At 41.0% G+C, this 25,354-nt stretch overlaps 1 protein-coding gene across 4 annotated transcripts in view; it reads left to right on the forward strand.

The window, feature by feature from the left end:
* elavl4 (ELAV like neuron-specific RNA binding protein 4) overlaps window positions 1–25,354 on the forward strand; it is a 107,472-nt gene that overhangs the window by 39,787 nt on the left and 42,331 nt on the right. For all 4 annotated transcript variants that reach the window (XM_060829820.1, XM_060829818.1, XM_060829819.1 and 1 more), the window contains one exon: window positions 3,411–3,564. In XM_060829820.1, the coding sequence (XP_060685803.1) occupies window positions 3,411–3,564 (154 nt within the window). The remainder of the gene's footprint in view (window positions 1–3,410; window positions 3,565–25,354) is intronic.

Raw genomic sequence — 25,354 nt, forward strand, 5'->3', positions numbered from 1 at the left:
CAGTGGGTAAACAGAAAAAAAAAATTTGAATTTAATATAGAGTCAAATATTAAAATTTTTGTTTGCTTTTTCATCCTGTTTCGCTATTTGCATTTAAGCTTGAGGTGACATGATTGGTGTTGAGAGTGTGGTGCTGGAAAAGCACAGCAAGTCAGGCAACATCCGAGGAGCAGGAGAATCGACATTTCAGGCATAAGCCCTTCATTGTTAATGAGACCTGTGAACCGGAGGGGAAGGGTAGGGGTTGGTAGATAAATGGGAGAGGGGTGTGGCTGGAGGGGGAAGGTAGTTTAGAATGCAATAGGTAGGTGAAGATGGGGGAGAAGGTGATAGGTTGGAGAGGAGGGTGGAGCGGATAAATGGGAAAGATGATGAACAGGTCAAGAAAGTGGTGCCGAGTTGGAGGCTTGGGATTGGGATTTTCGGGTGGCACAGTGGTTAGCACTGCTGCCTCACAGCGCCAGAGACCCAGGTTCAATTCCCACTTCAGGCGGCTCTCTGTGTGGAGTTTGCACATTCTCCCGTGTCTGCGTGGGTTTCCTCCGGGTGCTCCGGTTTCCTCCCACAATTCAAAAATGTGCAGGTTAGGTGAATTGGCCAGGCTAAATTACCCATAGTGTTAGGTGAAGGGGTAAATGTAGGGGAATGGGTCTGGGTGGTTTACGCTTCGGCGGGTCGGTGTGGACTTGTTGGGCCGAAGGACCTGTTTCCACACTGTTAGTAATCTAATCTAAAAGGTGAGGGGTGGGGGTGAATGAGATATCTGGTGAAATCCACATTAATCCCGTGTGGGTGCAGGGTCCCAAGGCGGAGGATGAGGCATTCTTCCTCTGGGCATCGGGTGGTAAGGGTTTGGCGATGGAGGAGGATCAGAGACCTGCATGTCCTTGGTGGAGTGGGAGCAGGAGTTGAAGTGTTCAGCCACAGAGCAGTGGGGTTGGTTGGTGCGGGTGCCCCAGAGATGTTCTCTGAAACGATCCGCAAGTTAACCTGTACCTCTACTGTATCCATTGCACCCGATATGGTCTCCTTTACATTGGGAGACAGGACGCCAACTTGCGGATCATTTCAGCGAACATCTCTGGGACACCCTCACCAACCAACCCATGGCTGAACACTTCAACACCCCCTCCAACTCCACCAAGGATATGCAGGTTCTGGGCCTCCTCCATCGCTAAACTCTAACCACCCAATGCCTGGAAGAAGAACTCATCTTCTGCCTGCAACCAAGTAGGATTAATGTGGATTTCACCAGTTTCCTCATTATCCCTGCCCCCACCTTATCCCAGTCCCAAGCCTCCAACTCGGAACCGCCCTCTTGACCTGTCCATTGTCTTTCTCATCTATCCGCTCCAACCCCCTCTCTGACCTATCGCCTTCTCCCCCACCTTCATCTACCTATTGCATTCTCAGCTACTTCCCCAATCCACAAACCCCTCCCATTCATCTCTCAGCCACCCCCCCTCCCCCACCCCGGTCCACAAGCCTCATTCCTGATGAAGGGCTTATGCCCAAAGCATCAATTCTCCTGCTCCTGACCTGCTGTGCTTTTCCAGCACCACACTCTCTACTCTGACCTCCAGCATCTGCAGTCCTCACTTTCTCCTAGGTGACATGATTGGTGATTTTCCTTAATATAATCTTCACCTGAGTTTTTACTTCTTAATTTCATACTAGAAAGTTGAATTTAGTGTCCTGAATTTCTGTAATTAGATTAGATTAGACTTAGATTAGACTTACAGTGTGGAAACAGGCCTTCGGCCCAACAAGTCCACACCGACCCGCCGAAGCGCAACCCACCCATACCCCTACATTTACCCCTTACCTAACACTACGGGCAATTTAGTATGGCCAATTCACCTGACCCGCACATCTTTGGATTGTGGGAGGAAACCGGAGCACCCGGAGGAAACCCACGCAGACACTGGGAGAACGTGCAAACTCCACACAGTCAGTCCCGAGTCGGGAATTGAACCTGGGTCTCAGGCGCTGTGAGGCAGCAGTGCTAACCACTGTGCCACTGTGCCGCCCAGACATTGCCAGTTAAAGTTATTATAGAGTCATAGAAATGTACAGCACGGAAATAGACCCTTCAATCTAATTCATCCATGCCAACCAGATATCCTAAATTAATCTAGTCCTATTTGTCAGCACTTGGCCCATATCTCCCTCAACCTTTCCATTTCATGTACTCATCCAGATGCCTTTTAAATGTTATAATTATACCAGCCTCCACCACTTCCTCTGGCAGCTCATTCCATGCATGCACCATCCTTTGCATGAAAAAGTTGCCCCTTAGGTCTCTTTTAAATCTTTCCCCTCTCATTCTAAACCAATACCCTCTAATTCAAGATTCCCCCAACCCAGGTAAAAGACTTTGTCTATTTACCCTATCCATGCCCCTCATGATTTTATAGGTAGGTTTAGAAACTATTCCTTGTTAGATCTATACACAGGCATAAATGTGCAATTTTGGGACACACTAAATTATAACTGATATTGTGTTGGATGCTGGTGCCAATTTATACATAACAGATATATGTAAATAAGGCAGCCCAGTGAGCAGTTAGGTCTGTTGGTAGGATGTCTGGTCTATTGATGCAGAGTGATGCCAAATGTCAATTTCCCGCATCAGCTGAGGTTCCCACGAAGACTTGCCTTCTCAACCCCACCCCTCTCTTGAGGTGCAGTGACCCTCAGGTTAAACTCATCACTGGTTGTCTCTAACTAATGAGAAAGCCTTTTGGTCCTCTAGGACTATGGTACTTTTTTTCTATATATACATAAGGGGCTTTACTCCTGTTTAATGACCCCTGAAAATACTTTGTTACAGAGCAGAATTTGTTGAGCCCATATCACTAAAGATTTTCAAGGGCTTGCTACAGCCTAACAAAGCTACTAATAAAAGTCTTTTGCATGTTTTTTTCCCTACATGTGATGGGATGAGTAACACACCTGCAACATACCTGAGGGCTGTTAGATTTGCCATCTTTCCATTCTCATTCCTGGTTAAAATTAGAGCTTTAGATTTTCTCAATGATTTTTATTTACCAGAAGCTCTAACTCTTTATAGCACATATTCTCAGTTTATTACCTTTATTATAATTTATGTCTGTATGGATAAGTTTAATGCGATAACCTCAATAAGCTTTAAAAGTAGATTATGTTTCACATTGCAAAAATTAAGTTTGCAATTTTTTTCTTGTCTATACAATTACACAAGGCAAGTAAGTGGATTGTGTTGAAAATATCTTTAGTATAAAGTTATCCTTTTTTCATCATAAATGGATAGGCAGAAGATATTTTAGCAAGATAGGAATTGTACAAATTGTTCCAAAGCTACTATTCAATACTTCCTATTTTTATAAAAGCTTATTTAGCAGAATTTCTTGCTTTTATCATTTCTCTAGGTTTCTTATGCTCGTCCAAGCTCTGCATCAATTCGTGATGCTAATTTGTATGTTAGTGGCCTTCCTAAATCTATGACTCAGAAAGAATTGGAGCAGATGTTTTCACAATATGGCCGAATCATCACTTCCAGAATTTTAGTTGACCAAGTCACTGGTAGGTGTCATTGATGCTGCTACTTTTTCCATGAGATCATAAGATATAAAGAACATAATGAGGAGATTCGGCCCATCAAGTCTGCTCTGTCATTTGATCATGGCTAACATGTTTCTCAACCAAATTTTCCCACCTTCTCCTCATAACCCTTGATCCCCTTACCAATCAGAAACCTATCTAGCTCTGTCTAAAATATACTTATTGACTTAGCCTCCACAGCCTTCGACAGCAATGAGTTCCACAGAATCACTACCCTCTAGCTGAAGAAATTCCTCCTTATCTCTGTTCTAAAGAGTTGTCCCTTCACTCTGAGGCAGTGCCCTCGAATCGTAGTCTCCCCCCCCCCCCAGTGGAAACATTTTCTCCATTTCCATTGTATCCAGGTCTCTCAGTATTCTGTAAGTTTCAATCAGCCCTGTCGTCTTTCTAAACTCCATCAAATACAGAGCTGGAGTCCTCAACTGCTCCTCATGTGAAAATCCCTACTTCCCTAAAATCATTCTTGTACATCTCCTCTGGACCCCTCCAAAACTAGCACATACTTCTAAGAGACATGAAGTCATACAGTATCAAACAGACCCATCACTCCAACTCATCTTTGCCGAGGCCAAAAATTTCAGTTTGGTCTGACCAGATAATTATACAGCCTCAGCAATACACTTCTGCTCTTGTATTCTAGTCTCTTGAAATGAAAGCTAACATTGCATCTACCTTCCTAACTGCCAAACGAGTCTGCATGTTAACCTGTAGAGAATCCTGAACTAGGACTACCAAGTCTCTTGTGTTTCAGATTCCCACTTAGAAAATAATCTTTACTTCTATTCTTCCCACCAAAGTGTATAATACTTTCCCACATTGTCTTCCATCTACCACTTTTTGTCCACTCTCCTTGCCTGTCCAAGTCCTTCTGCAGCCTCCCCACTTCCTCAAAACTACCTTTCCCTCCACCTATCTTTGTGTCATCTGAAAACTTAGCAACAATACCCTCAGTTCCTTCATACAGATTGTTAATATATAAAATGAGTAGTTGTGGTCCTAACATTGGCCCCTGCGGAACTCTACTAGTGACCAGCTGGCATCCTCACAAAAACCCCTTTAACCCTACTTTCTACCTTATGCCAGTCAGCCAATCCTCTATTCATGCCTGTATCTGAACCCTAACACCATTGGTTCTTATCTTATTTAGGAGCCTCCTATAAGGCACCTTGCCAAAGGCTTCCAAATGGATCACGAACACTGGCTCTCTATCTAACTTGCTTGTTTCCTCCTCAAAGAATTCTAACAGATTTGTCAGGCATAACCTCCACTTAATGAAGTCATGCTGACTCAGTCCTATTTTACCATGCACTTCCAAGTGCTCCACAACCTTATCCTCAATAATGGATTCTTAATATATTACCAACAACCAAAGTCAGGCTAACTGATCTATAGTTTTCTGTCTTCTGCCTCCCCCCACTTCTTAAACAGAGGGTATTACATTAGCCATTTTCCAACACCCTGGGACCCTCCCTGACTCCAGTGATTACTGAAGGATCACCACCAATGCCTCTACACTCTCCTCAGCCATCTCTTTCAGAACTCTCGGATGTTGTCCATCTGATCTAGATGATTTATCCACCTTGAAACCTTTCAGCTTCCTTAGCACTTTCTCCTAAGTGTTGGCCAATGTCCTCACTTCTGCCCCATGACTGTCTTGAAATTCTGGTGTGCTGCTGGTGTCTTCCAATGGGAAACTGATGCAAAGTATCTATTCAGTTCCTCCACCATTTATTTATTACCCATCACTACTTCCCCAACCTCATTTTTCAATGGTCCAAGGTCTACTCTTGCCTCTCTCTTGCATTTCAGATGTATAAAAAACAGTTTTGCAGTCTTCTTTCATATTACTTGCTAACTTACTCTCATATTTCATCTTATCCCCTTTAATGCTTTATCAGTTAACCTCCGCTGGTGTTTAAAGGCTTCCCAATCTTCTGGCTTCCCACTCATCTTCACCACGCTATATGCTTTTTCTTTTTGCTTTTATGTTGTCACTGACTTCCCTTGTCCCCTTAATATCTTCCTTCTTCCTTAGGATTTCTGGTTTGCCTCCAGAATTACCTCCAGAAACTACTGCCATTGCTGCTCTACTGACTTCCCTGATAGGCTGCACTTCCAATCAACTCTGGTCAGCTCCTCCCCCATGTCGTTACAGTTACCTTTAGCCAATTGTAATATCATTACATCTGATCCCATCTTCTCCGTCTCAAACTATGAAATGAATTCTATCATATTATGGTCACTACCCCTTGGGATCCTTCACCTTAAGTTCCCTAATCAAGTTTGCCTCATTAAATAATACCAAATCCATAGTTGCCTGTTCCCTAGTGGGCTCTGCCACAAGTTGGTCCAATAAACCATCTCGGAGAGATTCCACAAATTCCTTTTCTTGAGGTCCATTGGCAACCTGTTTTTCCCAGTCCACCTGCATATTGAAGTCCCACATGATTGTTATAATAGTGCCTTTTTTACATGTCGTTTCTATCTCCTGATTTATTTTCTTCCCCATATCCTAACTACTGTGAAGAGGTCTGTACCAGTCCCATCACACTCTTTTCCCATCTGTGGTTCTTCAACTTTGCCCACATAGATTCTATGCCTTCTGATTGTATATAGATTTAATTTCATTTCTTACTAACAAGGCAACCTTGCCCCTTCTGCCAATCTGTCTATCCTTTCGTTAGGATGTGTCCTTGGATATTTAGCAGCTAGCCCTAATTCCCTTGCAGGCACCTCTTTGTGATACTCACAATATCATACTGGCTAATTTAAATTTGTTCCATAAGCTCATTTACCTTGTTTTATGTCCTGCAAAATTTAAGCACAACACTGTTAATCCTACATTGACTGTCCCCTTTTCATAATTATCCCCATTTCTGTTTTGCCTGAAGTTATATTCCAGACCCTTTCCATACTTTCTGTCCTATTAGTTGTTCTCATAAATTAATAACCTTCGCTGAATCCTCCCCTCCTTTAACTTTTTCCATAATTTTCCGGACATATGGACCCACTATTCCAGGTGACCACTTACAATATTGTGGCAATATTCATTCTTTCAAGGAACAGGACTATCTCCAATAAATGTTTTGAATTGAAATCTTTGATTTTATTGTGCTTTCTTTTGTAAATGGCAGCATGAACTATCATGGATTTTCACTCATTAAGTTTTGCAAGTTTTTTTCAGATTCATTCTGTTCTGAGAGCTGCATTTTATCAGATCACGCAAAGCACTATAAGCTGATTGATATACGTGCATGATATTGTCAAGGGCTGAATGCAAACTATATGTTTAAATCAATACCTTTCTCAGATCTGTGCACAGTTTGCATCCTGATTTCTTGACACATTTGCAGTTGGCTATTAGATACCTTTATTCAGCATTCAATAAATGGGAAACACCGGAGAGACAGTTTCTCTTATTTACAACTAGTTAACATATCTTGCCCAACCATAGATGGGTGCAGTATGCTTCAATGCGATGCAAGGTCATAGTGGTTGTGAGCTTGAGTATCTCTGTGCAGCACTACCAACTGTAATTTCTATTAAGGTTCAGTCAGTAAGCACTGAAAATGTAAACTTTTATCTTAAGTTCAGTACTAGTCATACAAGAACAACAATGTCAGCATCATTTATTTTGGTACAAAGAACTATTCGACAATAACAAAGGTGGAATTGCCCTCCTCCTCCTCCTCCACCTGTCGATACACTCGACTACCCGATCCTCCCCCAACACTAATTTACTGTTGTCTTCTGCATGGGACTATTCTCACCTGGTTCCATTTTTATCTATCTAATCATAGCCAGAAAATTACTTGTGATGCCTTTTCGTCCTACTTCTAGATTATTACCCCTTTTGTTCCAGAAGGCTATATCCCTTCCTATTTCTTCTAGGAGAAAATGAGGACTGCAGATGCTGGAGATCAGAGCTGAAAATGTGTTGCTGGAAAAGTGCAGCAGGTCAGGCAGCATCCAAGGAGTAGGAGAGTCGACGTTTCAGGCATGAGCCCTTCTTCAGGATTCCTGAAGAAGGGCTCATGCCTGAAACATCGACTCTCCTGCTCTTTGGATGCTGCCTGACCTGCTGCGCTTTTCCAGCAACACATTTTCAGCCCTTCCTATTTCTTATTCACTTTCTGTCTGTCAGTAACACCAATCAAAAGCACAGTGTTAATTTGTGGCAAAACCTGCTCTATCTCACCACCACCTCTCTCTCTACAACCACAGTGGCTGAATTGTCAGACTGCTTGTCCAGAATCCACTCCTGGATAAGCAGAAATTTCTTCCAATTAAATAGTGGGAACAGTCAAGCAATTGTTCTCAATTCTCACTCCAAACTCATTCCTAACTATTGATTCCATCTATCTTCCCAGCATCAGCCTAAAGTATAAGCCAGTCTGTTTGCACTATTGATATCATTCTTGACCTTGTATTCATGCCATCACAAAGATTATCTGTCAATTTTCATCTGAAGTCCTTACTCATGCCTCCATTGCCTCTAGACTTGACTATTCCAATGTGTTCCTGGCCAGGTGAATTCATAACAATGATATAATTTACAAGTATAAGGAGATATATTTTGATGGGGTCAAAGGCAAAAGAAAAGTATTCTCTAAATGGCAAGATCCTGAGGAGCATTGGGCTACAGAGGAATCTTGGGGTCCAAGTCCATAGTTCACTGAAAGTGTGCAACACAAGTGGATAAGGTCTTAAAGAAGACAAATGGTATGTTTGCCTTCATTCAGGGCACTGAATATAAAAGTTGGCCACTCATGCTGTAACAGTATAAGAATTTGTTCAGGCCACATTTGGAGTACTGTGCACAGTTTTGGTTGCCACACTATAGGAAGGATGTGGTTGCTTTGGAGAGGGTGAAGAAAAGATTTACTAGGATGTCGCTTGGTTTGAGGTGTATTAGCTATAAGGGGTGGTTTGTCAAAACTGGATTGGTTTTGCTAGAACATTGGAGGCTGAGAGGCGACCTTATAGAATTGGATAAAATTATAAGAGACAAGGATAGAATTGATAGTCGGAGTCTCTTTCCCAGGGTGGAAATGTGAAATACTAGGGGGCATAGGTTTAAGGCGAGACTGCGTAGGTTTAAAGGCAATGTGTAAAGGATTTTTTTTAATGTGGAGGGTGGTTCTTGCCTAGAAGGCATTGCCAGGGGACATAATCGAAGCTAACAACATTTATGAGATATTTGGACAGACACATGAGTGGACAGAGAATAGAGGAATACTACAGACCATGTGCAGGCAGATGGCATTAGTTTAGAATAACATATGATCAACACAGACATGGCAGGGTGAAGGGCTTGTTCCTATGCTATATGATACCTGGACTTCATGGGTTAAGTTATGAAGAGAGATTATAAAAATTGATTGGACCTGTTTACTCAGGAATTTGGAAGGTTAAGAGGTGATCTTATTAATAGGAAAAGACCAGAGTAGGTGAAAATAAACTATTTCCACTGGTTGGGAATTATAAAATTGGGGGTATATCTGGAAATTAGGACCAGACCATTCAGGAGAGATGTTAAGAAGTACTTCTATGCATCAAGAGTGGTAGATATTTGAAACTCTCTTCCACAAATAGCAGTGGAGGGCAAGCCAGGAGCAGCACCAGGCATACCTGACAATGAGGTGTCAAATGGTGAAGCTACCAAACAGGACCACTTTTATGTCAAATAGCATAAGCTGCAAGTGATAGACAGAGCTAAGCAATCTCATAACCAACAGATTAAGCCATGCAGTCCTACCACATCCAATCATGATTGGGTGGTGGATGATTGAACATTTTGGAAGAGGAGGGGGGCACAGTGGCTCAGTGGTTAGCACTGCTGCCTCACAGCACCAGGGTCCCAGGTTCGATTCCAGCCATGGGTGACCGTCTGTGTGGAGTTTGCACATTCTCCCCATGTCTGCGTGGGTTTCCTCTGGGTGCTTTGGTTTCGTCCCACAGTCAAAACATGTGCAGGTCAGGTGGATTGGCCATGCTAAATTGCATTAGTCAGAGGGAAATAGGTCGGAGTGGGTTACTCTTCGGAGGGTCAGTGTGGACTGGTCAGGCTGAAGGGCCTGTTTCCACACTGTAGGGAATCTAATCTAAATCTGAAATAGATAATTTTTTTGTTAAGCAAAGATATTAAGATATATGGGCCAAAGGCAGGTACATGGAGTTAAAGCCATGGATTAGTCATGATCTTGTTGAATGTCAGCGCAGACTTAATGGGTTGAATGGCATACTCTTTGTTTCTATGACCATAATCTCCCACTTTCTCCACCCTGCAAACCTAATGTCATTTAAAGCTGTTGCCTGTGTATTAACTTGCACCAAGTTCGGTACCCCTAGCACCACTTCATTCACAGACCTACTTTGATGTTCAATCAGCAACCCAATGATTTTAAAATTTTCATCTTTGCTTTCAAGTCCTATCAATGGCCTCACCCTTCCCTGTCTTTTTCATTACTTAAAGCCCTGCAATTCTCTGAGAAATATGCTGCTCAAACTCTGGTCTTTGGTGGAGCTCTGATTTTAGGTGCCATTTTACAACTTTAATCACTTTCCCTTGGCAACCCTTTTGAGTAGCCTAAATCCGAAGCTTTGGTATATCCTTCCTATACCTCTCTGCCTTTCCACCCCACTTACCTCCTTTGAAATGCCTTAAAGCCTTCTTCTTTGAACAAGCTTTTGCTTGTCAAATCTAGTATTTCCTGAGATCATTCAATAGCACACCTTGTTTTGAAAACCTCCTGTGAAGCGCCTTGGAACATTTCTGTATGTCAAGAGTACAATGTAAATATAATTTGTTGTCGCAGGTATAGGTTGAATGTGGCTATTTCTTAAAGATTCATATGATTCTATTTGTGACTTAAACATCAACTGAAAGGACGGGGAAGAGTTTTATGCAAGATCTCGATGTGCAGATTTCTTCCCCTTTGTCATCAACAAAAAGAAAACTTGCAGATGGTTGAACTGGGCACACAATACACACAGGAAAGCATGTCGAATCAAAATGTAAATAAGGAAAATTCACCATTAGACATTTGACCTATCATTTACTTCCCAGCAAAATTAGGTTCACTGTACCTTGCAATGGACAAGATTAAGGGCAAAGGGAAACAGGCCACTGTTTCTGGATCCCAAATTTGCCCTTTGGGAAAATAGTGACTCTTGGTGAGTCCCCCTTACCTGACTTATCTAAGTAATGAGAGTGCATGAGTTTTTGAAGCTGAAGGGCCATTCGGGCTTACTTGAGGAAAAGAGAGGGAATTGGTACTTTGAAATTGGTACTACATACCTTTAAAATCCGCTCAGCCTTGCTTGTGGGAACCTGAAGACCAATTGGAAAATCCCAATCAGCCTATTTTTGGTTCTGAATGAACACACACACAATTTTCAACCTGCCTCCAAAACTTGGGCCTGGAGCCGAAATTAATCCAAGGATTCATCAAAACAAAGAATAGAACCGGAAAAAAAAACTTTAAATAAATGTTTGGAGCACTAATCTGATGTATAGAAAGTAAGTCAAGTCAGTTTGTATAATTTACAAGTTTCACCAGTTTCTCCTTCTGAGATAGCCAGTGTGACTATTTTAACTTTCTTGTCCCTTGATGGGGCTCAAAATCCTACAATAGTTTTCCAAAAGCAATTGCAATCAATTCTTCTAGGAAAATTAGCAATGGACTCTTTTAAAAAATATTTTTTGGACAGGACCTGAAGATGAGATTACATTGCATCCAGGTATTACAATAAAATCCACAACCTGCCTCACCTGATCTGAGAGAAATGCATTGAGCTACTGTAAGTAGCATTAGCCAGTGTGGTTTGTATTCTGTGCAGCAATTCAAAACTTCCCACAAAATCTGTGCAAAATTTGACTCTTTAACTTGCCGTGCTTGGATTGCATACAGAATATTAAATGACCATTGACTTCACAAAAAGAAAGAAGGTAATTTAGTACCTGCCCTGGCTCCAATTTATGGATCATCAGTTGAGCACAATTAAATCTACCTAAGAATGAAAATATAAGGAATTTCTGGACCATACCGTTTGCAAATCACATTTATTTTCTCATTTATTAGCATTAAGTAAAATAGAATTTTGAAATTTAGATAATGGGAATCCTGTATATTTAGTATATCTGGACTTCCAGAAGGCATTTAATGAGGTGCCACAGAACAGGCTAATACACTAAGTAAGATCACATGGGGTTAGGGGTAATTTATTAGCTTGGATAGAGGATTGGCAAAACAACAGAAAGCAGAGACTCAGGATAAATGGATCTTTACTGGTTGGCTCAGTACAAGTAGTGGGGTGCCAGCAGGTTTGCTCCTTGGCCCCAACAATTTAAATCTATATTAATAACTTGGATGTAGGGATAGAAAATATTATAGCCAAATTTGCAGATGACACAAAATAGGTGACAAAGTAATCGCAACTAAAATATAAGAAATTTACAGATGGATAGGGATCGGTTAGGTCAATGAGGCAAACTTTGATAATGAAGAAGTTTGGGGATAAGTGTGACCAGTTTGGTCAGAGGTACAGAAAGGCAACTTATTATCTAAATGAAGAGAAGCCTTAGAGTGCTTTGGTGCAGTGGGATTCAGGTGTCCTTGTGCATAAATCTCAGAAAACTAGTAAGGAAATATAGCAGGTAACAGGGAAGGCAAGTGGAATTTTTGGCATTTATTGCTAAAGGAATGGAGCAGAAAAGTAGAAGACTGAATAAGGCATTAGTGAGACTGAATCTGGGGCATTGTGTACAATTTTGATTCCGTATTTGAGGAGGAATGTACTTGCATTGAAGGCAGTTTGCAAGGTTTGCGTGATTGACTCGAGAGAGATTGAGCAGTTTAGGCCTATACTCTGGAGTTTAGAAGAATGAGAGGAGATTTAATTGATGTATATAAGATGCTAAAGGGCTTGACAAAGTAAATGTAGAAAGAATGTTTCCGCATGAGGCAATTTAGAACAAGAGGTCATAGTTTTTGGTTAAAGGGTAGCAGAATTTATCTCATGAGGAGAAATTACTTAAAAGGGTCGTGAATCTGTGGAATTCACAACCTCAGTAGAACATAGAACATTACAGTGCAGTACAAGCCCTTTGGCCCTCGATGTTGCACTGACCTGTGAAACCAATCTGAAGCCCATCTAACCTACACTATTCCAAACTCATGCATATGCCTATCAAATGACCATTTAAATGCCCTTCTTGTTGGAGCATCTACTACTGTTGCAGACAGTGAGTTCCTCACCTCTACTACTCTCTGAGTAAAGAAACTACCTCTGATATCTATCCTATTTCTATCACCCTTCAATTTAGAGCCCAACCCAATCTAGACCCACCTACCAGCATTTGGCCCATATCCCTCCAAACCCTTCCTATACATATACCCATCCAAATGCCTCTTAAATGTTGCAATTGTACCAGCCTCCACCACTTCCTCTGGCAGCTCATTCCATATACATACCACCCTCTGTGTGAAAAAGTTGGCCTGTAGGTCTCTTTTATATCTTTCCCCTCTCACCTTAGACCTATGTCCTCTAGTTCTAGACTCCCCAAACCCAGGGAAAAGACTTTGCCTATTTACTAATCCATGCCAACGCTCCAGGGAAAACAGCCTCAGCCTGTTCAGCCTCTCCCTCTAGCTCAAATCCTCCAACCCTGGCAACATCCTTGTAAATCTTTTCTGAACCCTTTCAAGTTTCACAACATCTTTCCAATAGGAAGGAGACCAGAATTGCACGCAATATTCCAACAGTGGCCTAACCAGTGTCCCGTATAGCCACAACATGATCTCCCAACTCCTATACTCAATACTCTGACCAATAAAGGAAAGCTTACCAAACGCCTTCTTCACTATCCTATCTACCTGCAACTCCACTTTCAAGGAGCTATGAACCTGCACTCCAAGGTCTCTTTGTTCAGCAACACTCCCTAGGACCTTACCATTAAGTGTATAAATCCTGCTAAGATTTGCTTTCCCAAAATGCAGCCACCTTGCATTTATCTGAATTAAACTCCAACTGCCACTTCTCAGCCCATTGGCCCATCTGGTCCAGATCTGTTGTAATCTGAGGTAACCCTCTTCATTGTCCATGACGCCTCCAATTTTGGTGTCATCTGCAAACTTACTAACTGCACCTCTTATGCTCATATCCAAATCATTTGTGTAAATGACAAAAAGTAGAGGACCCAGCACCGATCTTTTTGACACTGCACTGGTCACAGGCCTCCAGTCTGAAAAACAACCCTCCACCACCACCCTCTGTCTTCTACCCTTGAGCCAGTTCTGTATCCAAATGGCTAGTTTTCCCTGTGTTCCGTGAGATCTAACCTTGCTCACCAGTCTCCCATGGGGAACCTTGTCGAACGCATATAGATCACATCTACCGCTCTGCTCTCATCAATCCTCTTTGTTACTTCCTCAAAAAACTCAATCATGTTTGTGCGACATGATTTCCCATGCACAAAACCATGTTGACTGTCCATAATCAGTCCTTGCCTTTCCAAATACATGTACATCCTGTCCCTCAGCATTCCCTCCAACAAGATGGAGTTTAATTCAGATAAATGCGAGGTGCTGCATTTTGGGAAAGCAAATCTTAGCAGGACTTACATACTTAGTGGTAAGGTCCGAGGGAGTGTTGCTGAACAAAGAGACCTTGGAGTGCAGGTTCATAGCTCCTTGAAAGTGGAGTTGCAGGTAGATAGGATAGTGAAGAAGGTGTTTGGTATGCTTTCCTAAATTGGTCAGAGTATTGATTACAGGAGTTGGAAGGTCATGTTGCGGCTGTACAGGACATTGGTTAGGCCACTGTTGGAATATTGCGTGCAATTCTGGTCTCCTTCCTATCGGAAAGATGTTGTGAAACTTGAAAGGGTTCAGAAAAGATTTATAAGGATATTGCCAGGGTTGGAGGATCTGTGCTACAGGGAGAGGTTGAACAGGCTGGGGCTGTTTTCCCTGAAGCGTCGGAGGCTGAGGGGTGACTTTACAGAGGTTTACAAAATTATGAGGGGCATGAATAGGATAAATAGACAAAGTCTTTTCCCTGGGGTGGGGGAGTCCAGAACTAGAGGGCATAGGTTTAGGATGAGAGGGGAAAGATCTAAAAGAGACCTAAGGGACAACTTTTTCACTCAGGGTGGTACGTGTATGGAATGAGCTGCCAGAGGATGTGGTGGAGGCTGGTACAATTGCAACATTTAAGAGGCATTTGGATGGGTATATGAATAGGAAGGGTTTGGAGGGATATAGGCCGGGTGATGGCAGGTGGGACTAGATTGGGTTGGCTATCTGGTCGGCACGGACGGGTTGGACCGAACTTGCTCACTAGCGACATCAGGCTCACTGGTCTATAGTTCCCTGGCTTGTCCTTACCACTCTTCTTAAACAGTGGCACCACATTTGCCAACCTCCAGTCTTCCGGCACCTCACCTCTGACTATCGATGATACAAATATCTCAGCAAGAAGCCGAACAATCACTTCTCTAGCTTCCCACAGAGTTCTAGGGTACATCTGATCAGGTCCTGGGGATTTATCCACCTTTACTCATTCAAGACATCCAGCACTTTCTCCTCTGTAACATGGCCATTTTACAAGATGTCCCATCTATTTCCCTACAGTCTATATCTTCCATATCCTTTTCCACAGTAAATACTAATGCAAAATACTCATTTAGTATCTCCCCCTTTTTCTGCAGCTCCACACAAAGGCTGCCTTGCTGATCTTTGAGGGGCCCTATTCTCTCCCTAGTTGCCTTTTTGTCCTTAATATGTTTGTAAAATCTCTTTGGATTCTCCTTAATTCTATTTGCCAATGTATCTCATGTCCCCTTTTTGCCCTCCTGAATTCCCTCTGAAGTATACTCCTACTTCCTTAATACTCTTCTAAGGATTCACTCGATCTATCCTGTCCAAACCTTACATATGCTTCCTTCTTTTTAACCAAACCCTCAATTTCTTTAGTCATCCAGCATTCCCTATACCTACCAGCCTTTCCTGTCACCCTAACAGGAATATACTTTCTCTGGATTCTCGTAATCTCATTTCTGAAGACTTCCCATTTTCTAGCTGTCCCTTTTCCTGCGAACATCTGCCCCCAATCAGCTTTTGAAAGTTCTTGCCTAATACCATCAAAATTGACCTTTCTCCAATTTAGAACTTCAACTTTTAGATCAGGTCTATCCTTTTCCATCATTATTTTAAATCTAATAGAATTATGGTCGCTGGCCCCAAAGTGCTCCCCCACTGACACCTCAGTCACCTGCCCTGCCTTATTTCCCAAGAGTAGGTCAAGCTTTGCACCTTTTCCAGTAGGTACATAACAAAAAAATTGTCTTGTACACACTTAACAAATTCCTCTCCATCTAAACCCTTAACACTACGGCAGTCCCAGTCTATGTTTGGAAATTTAAAATCCCCTCCCATAACCACCCTATTATTCCTACAGATAGCTGAGATCGCCTTACAAGTTTGTTTCTCAATTTTCCTCTGACTATTAGGGGGTATAAAATACAATCCCAATAAGGTTATCATCCCTTTCTTATTTCTCAGTTTCCCCCAAATAACTTCCCTGGATGTATTTCTGAGATTTCCACATTAAACTCCATTTGCCACCTCTCAGCCCAGCTCTGCAGTTTATCTCTGTTCTTCTGTAACCTACAACATCCTTTTTCACTATTCACAACTCTACCGACCTTAGTGTCATCCGCAAATTTACTAACACATCCTTCTATGCCCTCATCCAGGTCATTTATAAAAGTGACAAACAGCATTGGACCCAAAGCAGATCGTTGCAGTACACCACCAGTAACTGAACTCCAGGATGAATATTTCCCATCAACCACCACCTTCTTCAGCTCGCCAATTTCTGATCCAAATCGCTAAATCACTCTCAATCCTATACCTCTGTACTTTGTGCAATCTCTTACCGTGGGGAACCTTATCAAATGCCTTACTTTAATCCATATACACATCAACCACTTTACCCTCTTCCACCTGTTGGGTCACCTTCTCGAAGAACTCAGTAAGATTTGTCAGGCACGACCTACACTTCATAAAACCATGTTGACTATCCTAATCAATTTATTCCTTTCCAGAACATTATAAATCCTATCTCTTATAACCCTTTCCAACACTTTACCGACAACTGAAGTAAAGCTCATTGGTCTATAGGGTTGTCTCTACTCCCCTTCTTGAACAAGGGAACAATATTTACTATCCTCCAGTCTTCTGGTACTATTCCTGTAGACAATGACGACAATAAAGATCAAAGCCAAAGGCTCGCAATCTCTTCCCTGGCTTCCCAGAGAAACCTAGGATAAATCCCATAAAGCCCAGGGAATTATCTACTTTTACACTTTCCAGAATTGCTAACACCTCCTCCTTGTGAACGTGAATCCCATTTAGTCTAGTAGCCTGTATCTCAGTATTCTCCTCGACAATATTGTCTTTTTTCAGTGTGAATACTGGCGAAAAGTATTCATTTAGCGCTTCTCCTATCTCCTCTGACACCACGCAAAACTTCACACTACTATCCTTGATTGGCCCTAATCTTACTTTAGTTATTCTTTTATTCCTGATGTCCCTGTAGAAATCCTTAGGGTTTTCCTTGATCCTATCCTCCAATGACTTCTCACATCCCCTCCTGGCTGTCTCTTTAGGTCTTCCCTGGCTAACTTGTAAACTCAAGCGCCCTAAGTGAGCTATCAGATCTCATCCTAACGTAAGCCCTCTTCTTTCTCTTGTGGTAGTGGTTGCTGGAGCATTAAGTAAAGTTAAGGAGGAGACAAACAAATAATCAATTACTAAAGGGTTGAAGTGTTATGGACAGTGGGCAGGAAAGTGGATTTGAGGCTAAGATGAGATAAGCAGTGATCGTATCAAATAACGGAACAGGCTTGAGGAACTGAATTATCTACTCCTGTTCCTGATTCTTATGTTTTTGTGTAAGTTTCAATGGGTTCAGATGAATTGCAGTGTAATAAATTACATAAATCTGTGATATCTGACAAAACCTAATTTGACAAAAATCGGATATTTTTAAAAAAATAAGAATTGCAATATGTCATTTTTAGATAGTTCATTCACAGAATATGTTGTGTGGGATAGTGAGGATAATGAACAGTTATTCACTTTACTGATTATAAACATTGTGAAGAATTTATAGCACTAATAATGCAATCCATTCTATTTAGAACTGTTGTCTCGGTGCCAGGAATGTGAATTCTAGATACAGAGAATGTAGTTGGAAACTTATTGAAAGAAATAATACTCCCTGACAACCTAGGCAGCAAAGGGAAGGCTGCAGAAAACCACATATTACTGTCACTACACTTAGTTGTAGAATGATTAGCTTTCCGGTCATCTCCAATTTTCATCTCACTTTTATTCACAGCTATAATGCCATTATGTCTTTCTATCCATATAATCAAAAGATAGACTGACCTCAGTATTACTATTTACAGGATGGTAAAATACATAAAGACACGTCAACAATGCTTATGAACCTCTCCACCACCAGTAGAGATGTTTAATGCCCTGCTTTCTGTGATATTTATTATTGGTTTGAACTAAATTGGATCAGCTAAAATTCTAGAGCATTATAAGTTTTGTCACAACGCACTTGTTTATTGGAAATTGAGCCCCGCTATTCCCAGAATTGTCACAAACGTAAAAGATTTTAAAATAAGCACACAAAATTCCCTAATTTACCTGACTTTCAGACCCACATTGATAGAAAGCATGTGTCAGTTTTCTGTACTTAATAAGAATTACTGTTTGTTTCAAATAATTAAACCCCAACTACTAGTAACCAGTTATAAACCTGCAGCATATAACATTCTATGTAAAATGCTAATGCCCTTATAAAGCCTTCCTTACACGCATGCACAGACAAGATAAACATAGGAAAAAAAACATGTGGACAGAGAGAAAACTGGAAAAGCAATGCACTAGTCTTTGTTTGCAAAATCCATTGAGTTAATTCTTGCTGATCAGAAGATTTTTTTTGGCTTTTCCTTTTCTGAATGCTTTCACTGGTTTGCAAGAGGAGCAGGGTCTTATCAATTAAAAGTTGCTTACACCAACTACTTAAGGAAAGATACATTGGTTTTCTTCAGATTTAAAGTGGGTTTAGAGCACAAAAAGCAGAGAAACAGCTTTTGAGCTGGTGGAGATTTTATTACTTCTCTCTGTATCTTGTTCCCAAACCCAATTTTAATTACCTGAGAACCTATTACATTGTCGCTGGCCAGCAAAAAGCCTTTTCTGTAGATAATTGGTTATTGGTCCATAAACCAATCAACTTCGTTTTCCCAACCAAAGCTTCATCTGAACACAGAATCCCTCAGTTCTCGTTGTCTGCAATCAAAACTTCAGTTACTGCTTGTTCAAGCAGGTGTTTAAATTATGTTTGCCATAAATGTCAGGTTACTAGCTTTTCAAAATATGCAGCAATACTTGTAAAATCCTGATTCTAAAACTGTTCTTTCTCATTTAAGTCTACAATTTTAAAAAGCACAAAAATAAAAACAGACTACCTTTATATCTTCTGTGATTGCATGTTTATGGTGTTATGCTTACAAACCATTTGATAGTTTTAAAACCTTAGTAAAAATAAACTTATGAAGGACATTGAAACAGATGCAATCAGACCTTAACCAGTGATTACTAGAGATTTAAAAAGAAATGGTTTGGCCCTACTCAAAACAGAAAGGTAGGGCAAACAAATTAAGAGTTCCCCAGATGAAATATAAAATAGAAATTGAGATAGAGAGAATGCTTATGACAAGTAAAGATATAATTGAGATTGATAATACAATACGAAAGCATATGAGAGAAGTGGAGTTATGATCAAAGACAAATGGCCAGCATAAAGAGGAATCCCAAAGTTTTCTACGGGGTTAGGATACATAAATAGTTAAAAGTTGCTAAAACGAGGATTTGGAATAATTAGGACCCTAATAGTGAATTTATACATGGAGTCATAGAGCACGGTAGAGGAATTAAGTGAATACTTTTCATCAGTTTTTACCAAGGAGGTCAATCTACCTAGGCCATGGTGACAGAGGAGAAGACTTTGTAACTGAAAGGTTCCAAATTATTAGAGAAGAAGTTTTCCTGATGAAGGGCTCTGGCCCGAAACGTCGAATTTCCTGTTCCTTGGATGCTGCCTGACCTGCTGTGCTTTAACCAGCAACACATTTTCAGCTCTGATCTCCAGCATCTGCAGACCTCACTTTTTACACATGGAAAAAGATGGTCTGATTATGTTGACCCAACACAGATTTCTAAACAGGAAATTGTGTTTAACAAACTTGACGTTTTTAGAAAAGAAATGGTTGATGTGGTGTGCGTGGACTTTGAAAAATCGTTTAGTACAGTGTCACACCACAGACTTGTGAGCAAAGTTATAGCTCATGGAGTAAAGGGGCGAGTAGCAAGTTGAATACAAAATTAGTAGATTAGTGAAAACAAGAGGGTAATGGTCAATTGATATCTTTTGGGCTGAAGTAATGTTTGAGTTTAACTTCCCCAGAAGTTATATTGGGTTCCTTGCTTTTCCTGATGCATATCAGTGATCTAGATCTTGGGACACGGGACAATTTCAAAATTTGAGGATGATATGAAACTTGTCAGCATTATAAACTATGAGAAGAACAGTGTGGAAGTCAAAACAGTTGGTAGAGTAGACAGATAGTTGGCAGATTTAGTTCAGTGTAGAAAGCTGAGAGGTTATGTATTTTGGTAGAAGTGTAGTAATGTCAACAAGGTGGTTCTCATTGAACATAAGTTCCCTGATTGGACCACATCGATAGCCCTAATTAGGGAACCCTAGCTGACAGATATAAACAGCATTTTTAGTTCTGCTCACTCTAGGAATTGGCTCTATGATAGTTGGGTCAGTGTCGTGAACTATGTATGCGTAAATTAGGGGTGCCTTGATGATGGGATACCTGCCTTCATGGAGTTATTTCAATGGCGACAAGAGAAGAATATGCCACTACAGAGATGCACTTATAACAGTCGTCTTTAAATTGGAGTAAGCACTTCTGGCAGCATGCTGCTAATTGGAAAACTTGACTTGTTTGATTCTGCCATTGAAAAATGGGCTCAGTATGTGGAAAGAATGCATTAATTTTCCAGGCAAATGACATTGGGGCAGACAAAAAGTAACAAGCGATTCTCCTGACAGTATGTGGTCCCGCCGCTTTTTCAGTTATTAGAAGCCTAACTTCCTCAGAGGCACTAAATACTAAAACCTTTCAAGAGTTGGTGGATTTAGCTAAGGAATAGTACAATCCCAAGTCTCCTCTAAGTCTGAGATGCTACTGGTTTTACTTGACAGTTTGATAACCAGACAAATCCGTATCAGAATTTTGACTGGCAGAGGCCTCTGATTTTAGTTTAACCCTAAGTAAAGTGTTGAGAGACCGCTTAGTATGTGAGAGTAATGATGTAACCACGCAAATGCACCTACTGGTCGAAGCCCAACTGGACTTCAAATATAAAATCACACAACACCAGGTTATAGTCCAACAGGTTTAATTGGAAGCACACTAGCTTTCAGAGCGACGCTCCTTCATAAGGTGATTGTGGAGGGCTCGATCGTAACACAGAATTTATAGCAAAAATTTGCAGTGTGATGTAACTGAAATTATACATTGAAAAATTGATTGTTAAGCTTTTCATCTGTTAGAATACAGTTTCACTTTCAGAAGTGATAGTTTCACTTCTTTCATGTGTAAATCACAAAACCCTTCTTTTTAAAGTTTTAACGGGTTAGCTGCTATCAATGGTGATAGCTAGACAATATGTTGAAGGTGTTAGCCCCCTGTGTTCTCTGTCTATGACCTGATGTTTAGATTGATTCTAATCTAAAAAGTGAGATAGCAGTGTTTTACATAAATTCCTGCAGTTTTTGAGTTCAGAGTTCTACATGAATGTATGCAGTTTTTGTGCAAAGTGTAATGTAACTCTGCAATACAAATTCACCCCACAAAATATATGTGTGCATGTGGGTCTTTGTCTGTCTATGTGTGTCCGTCTGGGGTGGGGGTTGTGAGTGTGAGAAAGTGTGTGTGTGTGTGTGTGTGTGTGTGTGCGCGCGCGCGCGCGTGCAGTGCAATGGTGATCACCTGTAATGTGACATGAACCCAAGGTCCCGGTTGAGGCCCTCCCTATGGGTACCAAACTTAGCTATCAGCTTCTGCTCGGCTACTTTACTCTGCTGCCTGTCCCGAAGTCCACCTTGGAGGATGGTCACCCGAAGGTCCAAGGCTGAATGTCCTGGACCACTGAAGTGTTCCCCAACTGGGAGGGAATCCTCCTGTCTGTTGATTGTTGTGCAGTGCCCATTCATCCGTTGTCGTAGCCTTGGCTCGGTTTCCCCAATGTACCATGCCTCCGGGCATCCTTGCCTGCAACATATAAGATAGACAACGTTGGTTGAGTCACATGAGTACCTGCCATGTACAAGGTGGGAGATGTTCCCACGCATAATAGTGGTATCTATGTCCACAATCTGACACATCTTGCAGCGTCCACCATGACAGGGTTATATGGAGTTGTCCTGAAAACCGGGCAGTTTGCTACAAACAATGATCTGTTTGAGGTTTGGTGGTTGTTTAAAGGCAAGTAGTGGAGGTGTGGGGAAGGTTTTAATGAGGTGCTCATCCTCATTGATAATGTGTTGCAGGTCACGAAGAACATGGCGTAATTTTTCAGCCCCTGGGAAGTACTGAACAACGAAGGGTAATCTTAAATGTATAATTTCAGTTACATCACACTGCACATTTTTGCTATAAATTCTGTGTTAAGATCGAGCCCTCCCTAATCACCTGATGAAGGAGCGTCGCTCCGAAAGCTAGTGTGCTTCCAATTAAACCTATTGGACTATAACCTGGTGTTGTGATTTTTAGCTTTGTACACCCCAGTCCAACACCAGCATCTCCAAATCAGGACTTCAAATAGGCACTACAAATGGATTTGTCATTAGAAAATGTGGCAAGTGGACACTCCTATCATGGGCTTGGGGAACATAACTTAAGTAAAAGTGATTGAATTGCTTCATTCAGGACATATCCTGCATAGAGAGATCCTAGGTCAGCCCACAATAAAACCTCAAAACAAAGCCAAGCCTCAGCCAAACAATTAAAATTTTCTTAAGGATTTGGGCTGGGAAGCCATTGTAGTTGCTGCCAGTATGCAGACTCGCGACAACAAAAGAGGCTTGAATTGAGTAAGAGAACTCATAGACCAGTATCCAGGAGAGCACAAACTCTGGAAAGTCCTCACATAGCTGGTTTGGAACAGTTAAATTGCCTAGCAACATCCAAGTGAGAGCAATCAAAATAAACGTCTGGTTAAATGGTCACCCAGTCCAATGGAGGCTGTTACAGATGCGGCTGTATCAGTGATTGCGGAACGAGTCTTTACCAAAAATCACTCTGGCTGAACCCATGAGCTAGCATTGAAGAAACCTCTGAGGATGAAATGGACACGGCAGATGTTGCAGCCTCAATTGAGTTGCCACCTTAAAAAGATGATGAATTTCGGCCTAGACACTGTGGGTGCACGAGGCAGGTCACAGAGCAGCACACACCGTCCATATGCAAGGCAGAGCCAGAGGAACAGATCTGATGCAAAAATGCCCCAGGAGAAGCTACAGGAAAATGAACTGAGCTACATCCCAGGACTTGGACGGGGGTGGGGGGGGGCCGCAATGTAGTGATTGGAATGATGTCAGCAAAATGAATCTCATAGAATATGGGGCTGCTAATCTGGTCCAATCAGGAGCCCTGGATGACAGCTATAAACAGAAGTGTCAGGCATTCTGCTCACTTTAGGAGCTCTGTGCTAACTGGGTCAGTGTCATGTACCATGCACATGTAAATAAAAGTTGACTTGTTGACAGGACAACCAACCTTCTTGGAGTGATGTGGGCATGAACAAGAGAGTACAAATTTAAAGTGATGTACAAGTATAGCAAATGCAATATGAGAATAGATGTTTTCACACTTAGTCGCACAATAACATCATGTGAGAACATATACTGTATCATTACAAATTTAAACTGTTTGCATAAGACTCTGACATATTCACAATAGATAAATTGACCTATTGCATGCAAAGTAATGAAACAATGCTTGTGAAAATCTGTAATACAAAAGAGATTAGAATTGGAGACGTGTAGAGACTTTGAAGGATTCTAGGCCGAGGGAGGTTACACAGAATGAGGGGTTTCTAAAACAAACAATGAGATTCTTATAGTTGAGATTTTGCCAAGACAGGAGCCAGTGCAGGTCAGCAAGTACCTGTGATCAGTGAGTGAGACTTGATGCAATTTAAGATATGAACAGCGGTACAGTTGTATGTGTTGATACTTATCAAAACTATTGAACTTAGAATGAAATGGGACATAAACTTTGCAATTCCAAAATTCAGGATTCGTACCCAAAGGGAGCATTACATTCAGAATGATAGATCGCAAAAAAGAATAATAATGTAAAAAGTTAAGTTGTTATAGTGTTCTGACACGGGGTAAATTCTCCTGCTTAGTTTAAAACCAGCAATACCGAAAAGATTTATCCCATGCAGTAATCTGTAAAAGTTGAGTAGCCAAGAACTATTTAAAGTAAAAATTAACAACTTTATATTTTAAAGTATAATAGAGAATAATTAACCACTATTTACAATTTCTTCCTCTAACCTATCTTTTACCTTCCCTTCTGTAATACTAGTCCGGTAAAACTCCCAATTAAGATTTACAAAACAGCACTTCTTATCTCAAAACGAGGCAGCTGTATGTTCTTGTTTTTGGATCTTCCTGTGTCTTCTTTTCTCCTTGTTAGGAATTTCTGCGTCACAGGTTACTAATCAAAAAGATACCTTTTTAAGATAATTATTTTTCAGGCAGTCTGTTTACATACTGGGCTTGTCAGTTCTCCTTTCAACTGTTCAATTTACCCCTGTCTTATACCCCAGAGCATGGGATTGTGTCATTGGCTATTACAGTTGTCAATCTCCTCAACTCAAACTTGATTGGAAATTGGTGTTTTTTTTATTGGGGTATAATTTAAACTGATTGGCCAAATTCAATTTTGCTTTTGTCTCCAGGTAACGAACTACTCGAGTTGTTCAACCCAGTGTTATATATTGTTGCCTTATTGAGAATACTTGATGCTGTGTCCGGTAGTACTGCTGCTTTTAACTCTCTTAAAGGTACACCCACATCTTCATAACAATAACCTTAACAAACCATAGGGCTGCTCTCTCATTAGACAGACGTGACTTTGGAGCTCACCACATATCAGTTGAGTGGAGAGATTGGAAAGGAGAGATATTTATAATAAGAAAGTGGTGAAGGATCTATTGAGTAATTTTTAGTTAGTACATTATAGCATCTAGGCTATAATCAGATTTAAATTCTAGATTTGCTACACAAAGTGTTTAAAATGATACAGACAAGAAATCATAAACAATTAAACGATGGATGAATATGTTAAGATATGGATTATTCAAAATGGATACTTTGTCTCAGTTTTCACTAGTGACAAGGACAACATGGATATAAAATCAGGGAGCAGAACTGTGATATAATTAAAGAAATTAGCATACACAGAAAGGAGGCTCCAAGTAGTTTGGCAGGCTTAAAAGTAGATAAACGTCCAGGGCTAGACGAAGTAAATGAAAAGTTTGTGGTATGGTAAAAGTGAGGTGGGTAGATTATAGGAGCA

The sequence above is a fragment of the Hemiscyllium ocellatum genome, chromosome 9, assembly GCF_020745735.1.
Source record: "Hemiscyllium ocellatum isolate sHemOce1 chromosome 9, sHemOce1.pat.X.cur, whole genome shotgun sequence".
Classification (NCBI taxonomy): domain Eukaryota; kingdom Metazoa; phylum Chordata; class Chondrichthyes; order Orectolobiformes; family Hemiscylliidae; genus Hemiscyllium; species Hemiscyllium ocellatum.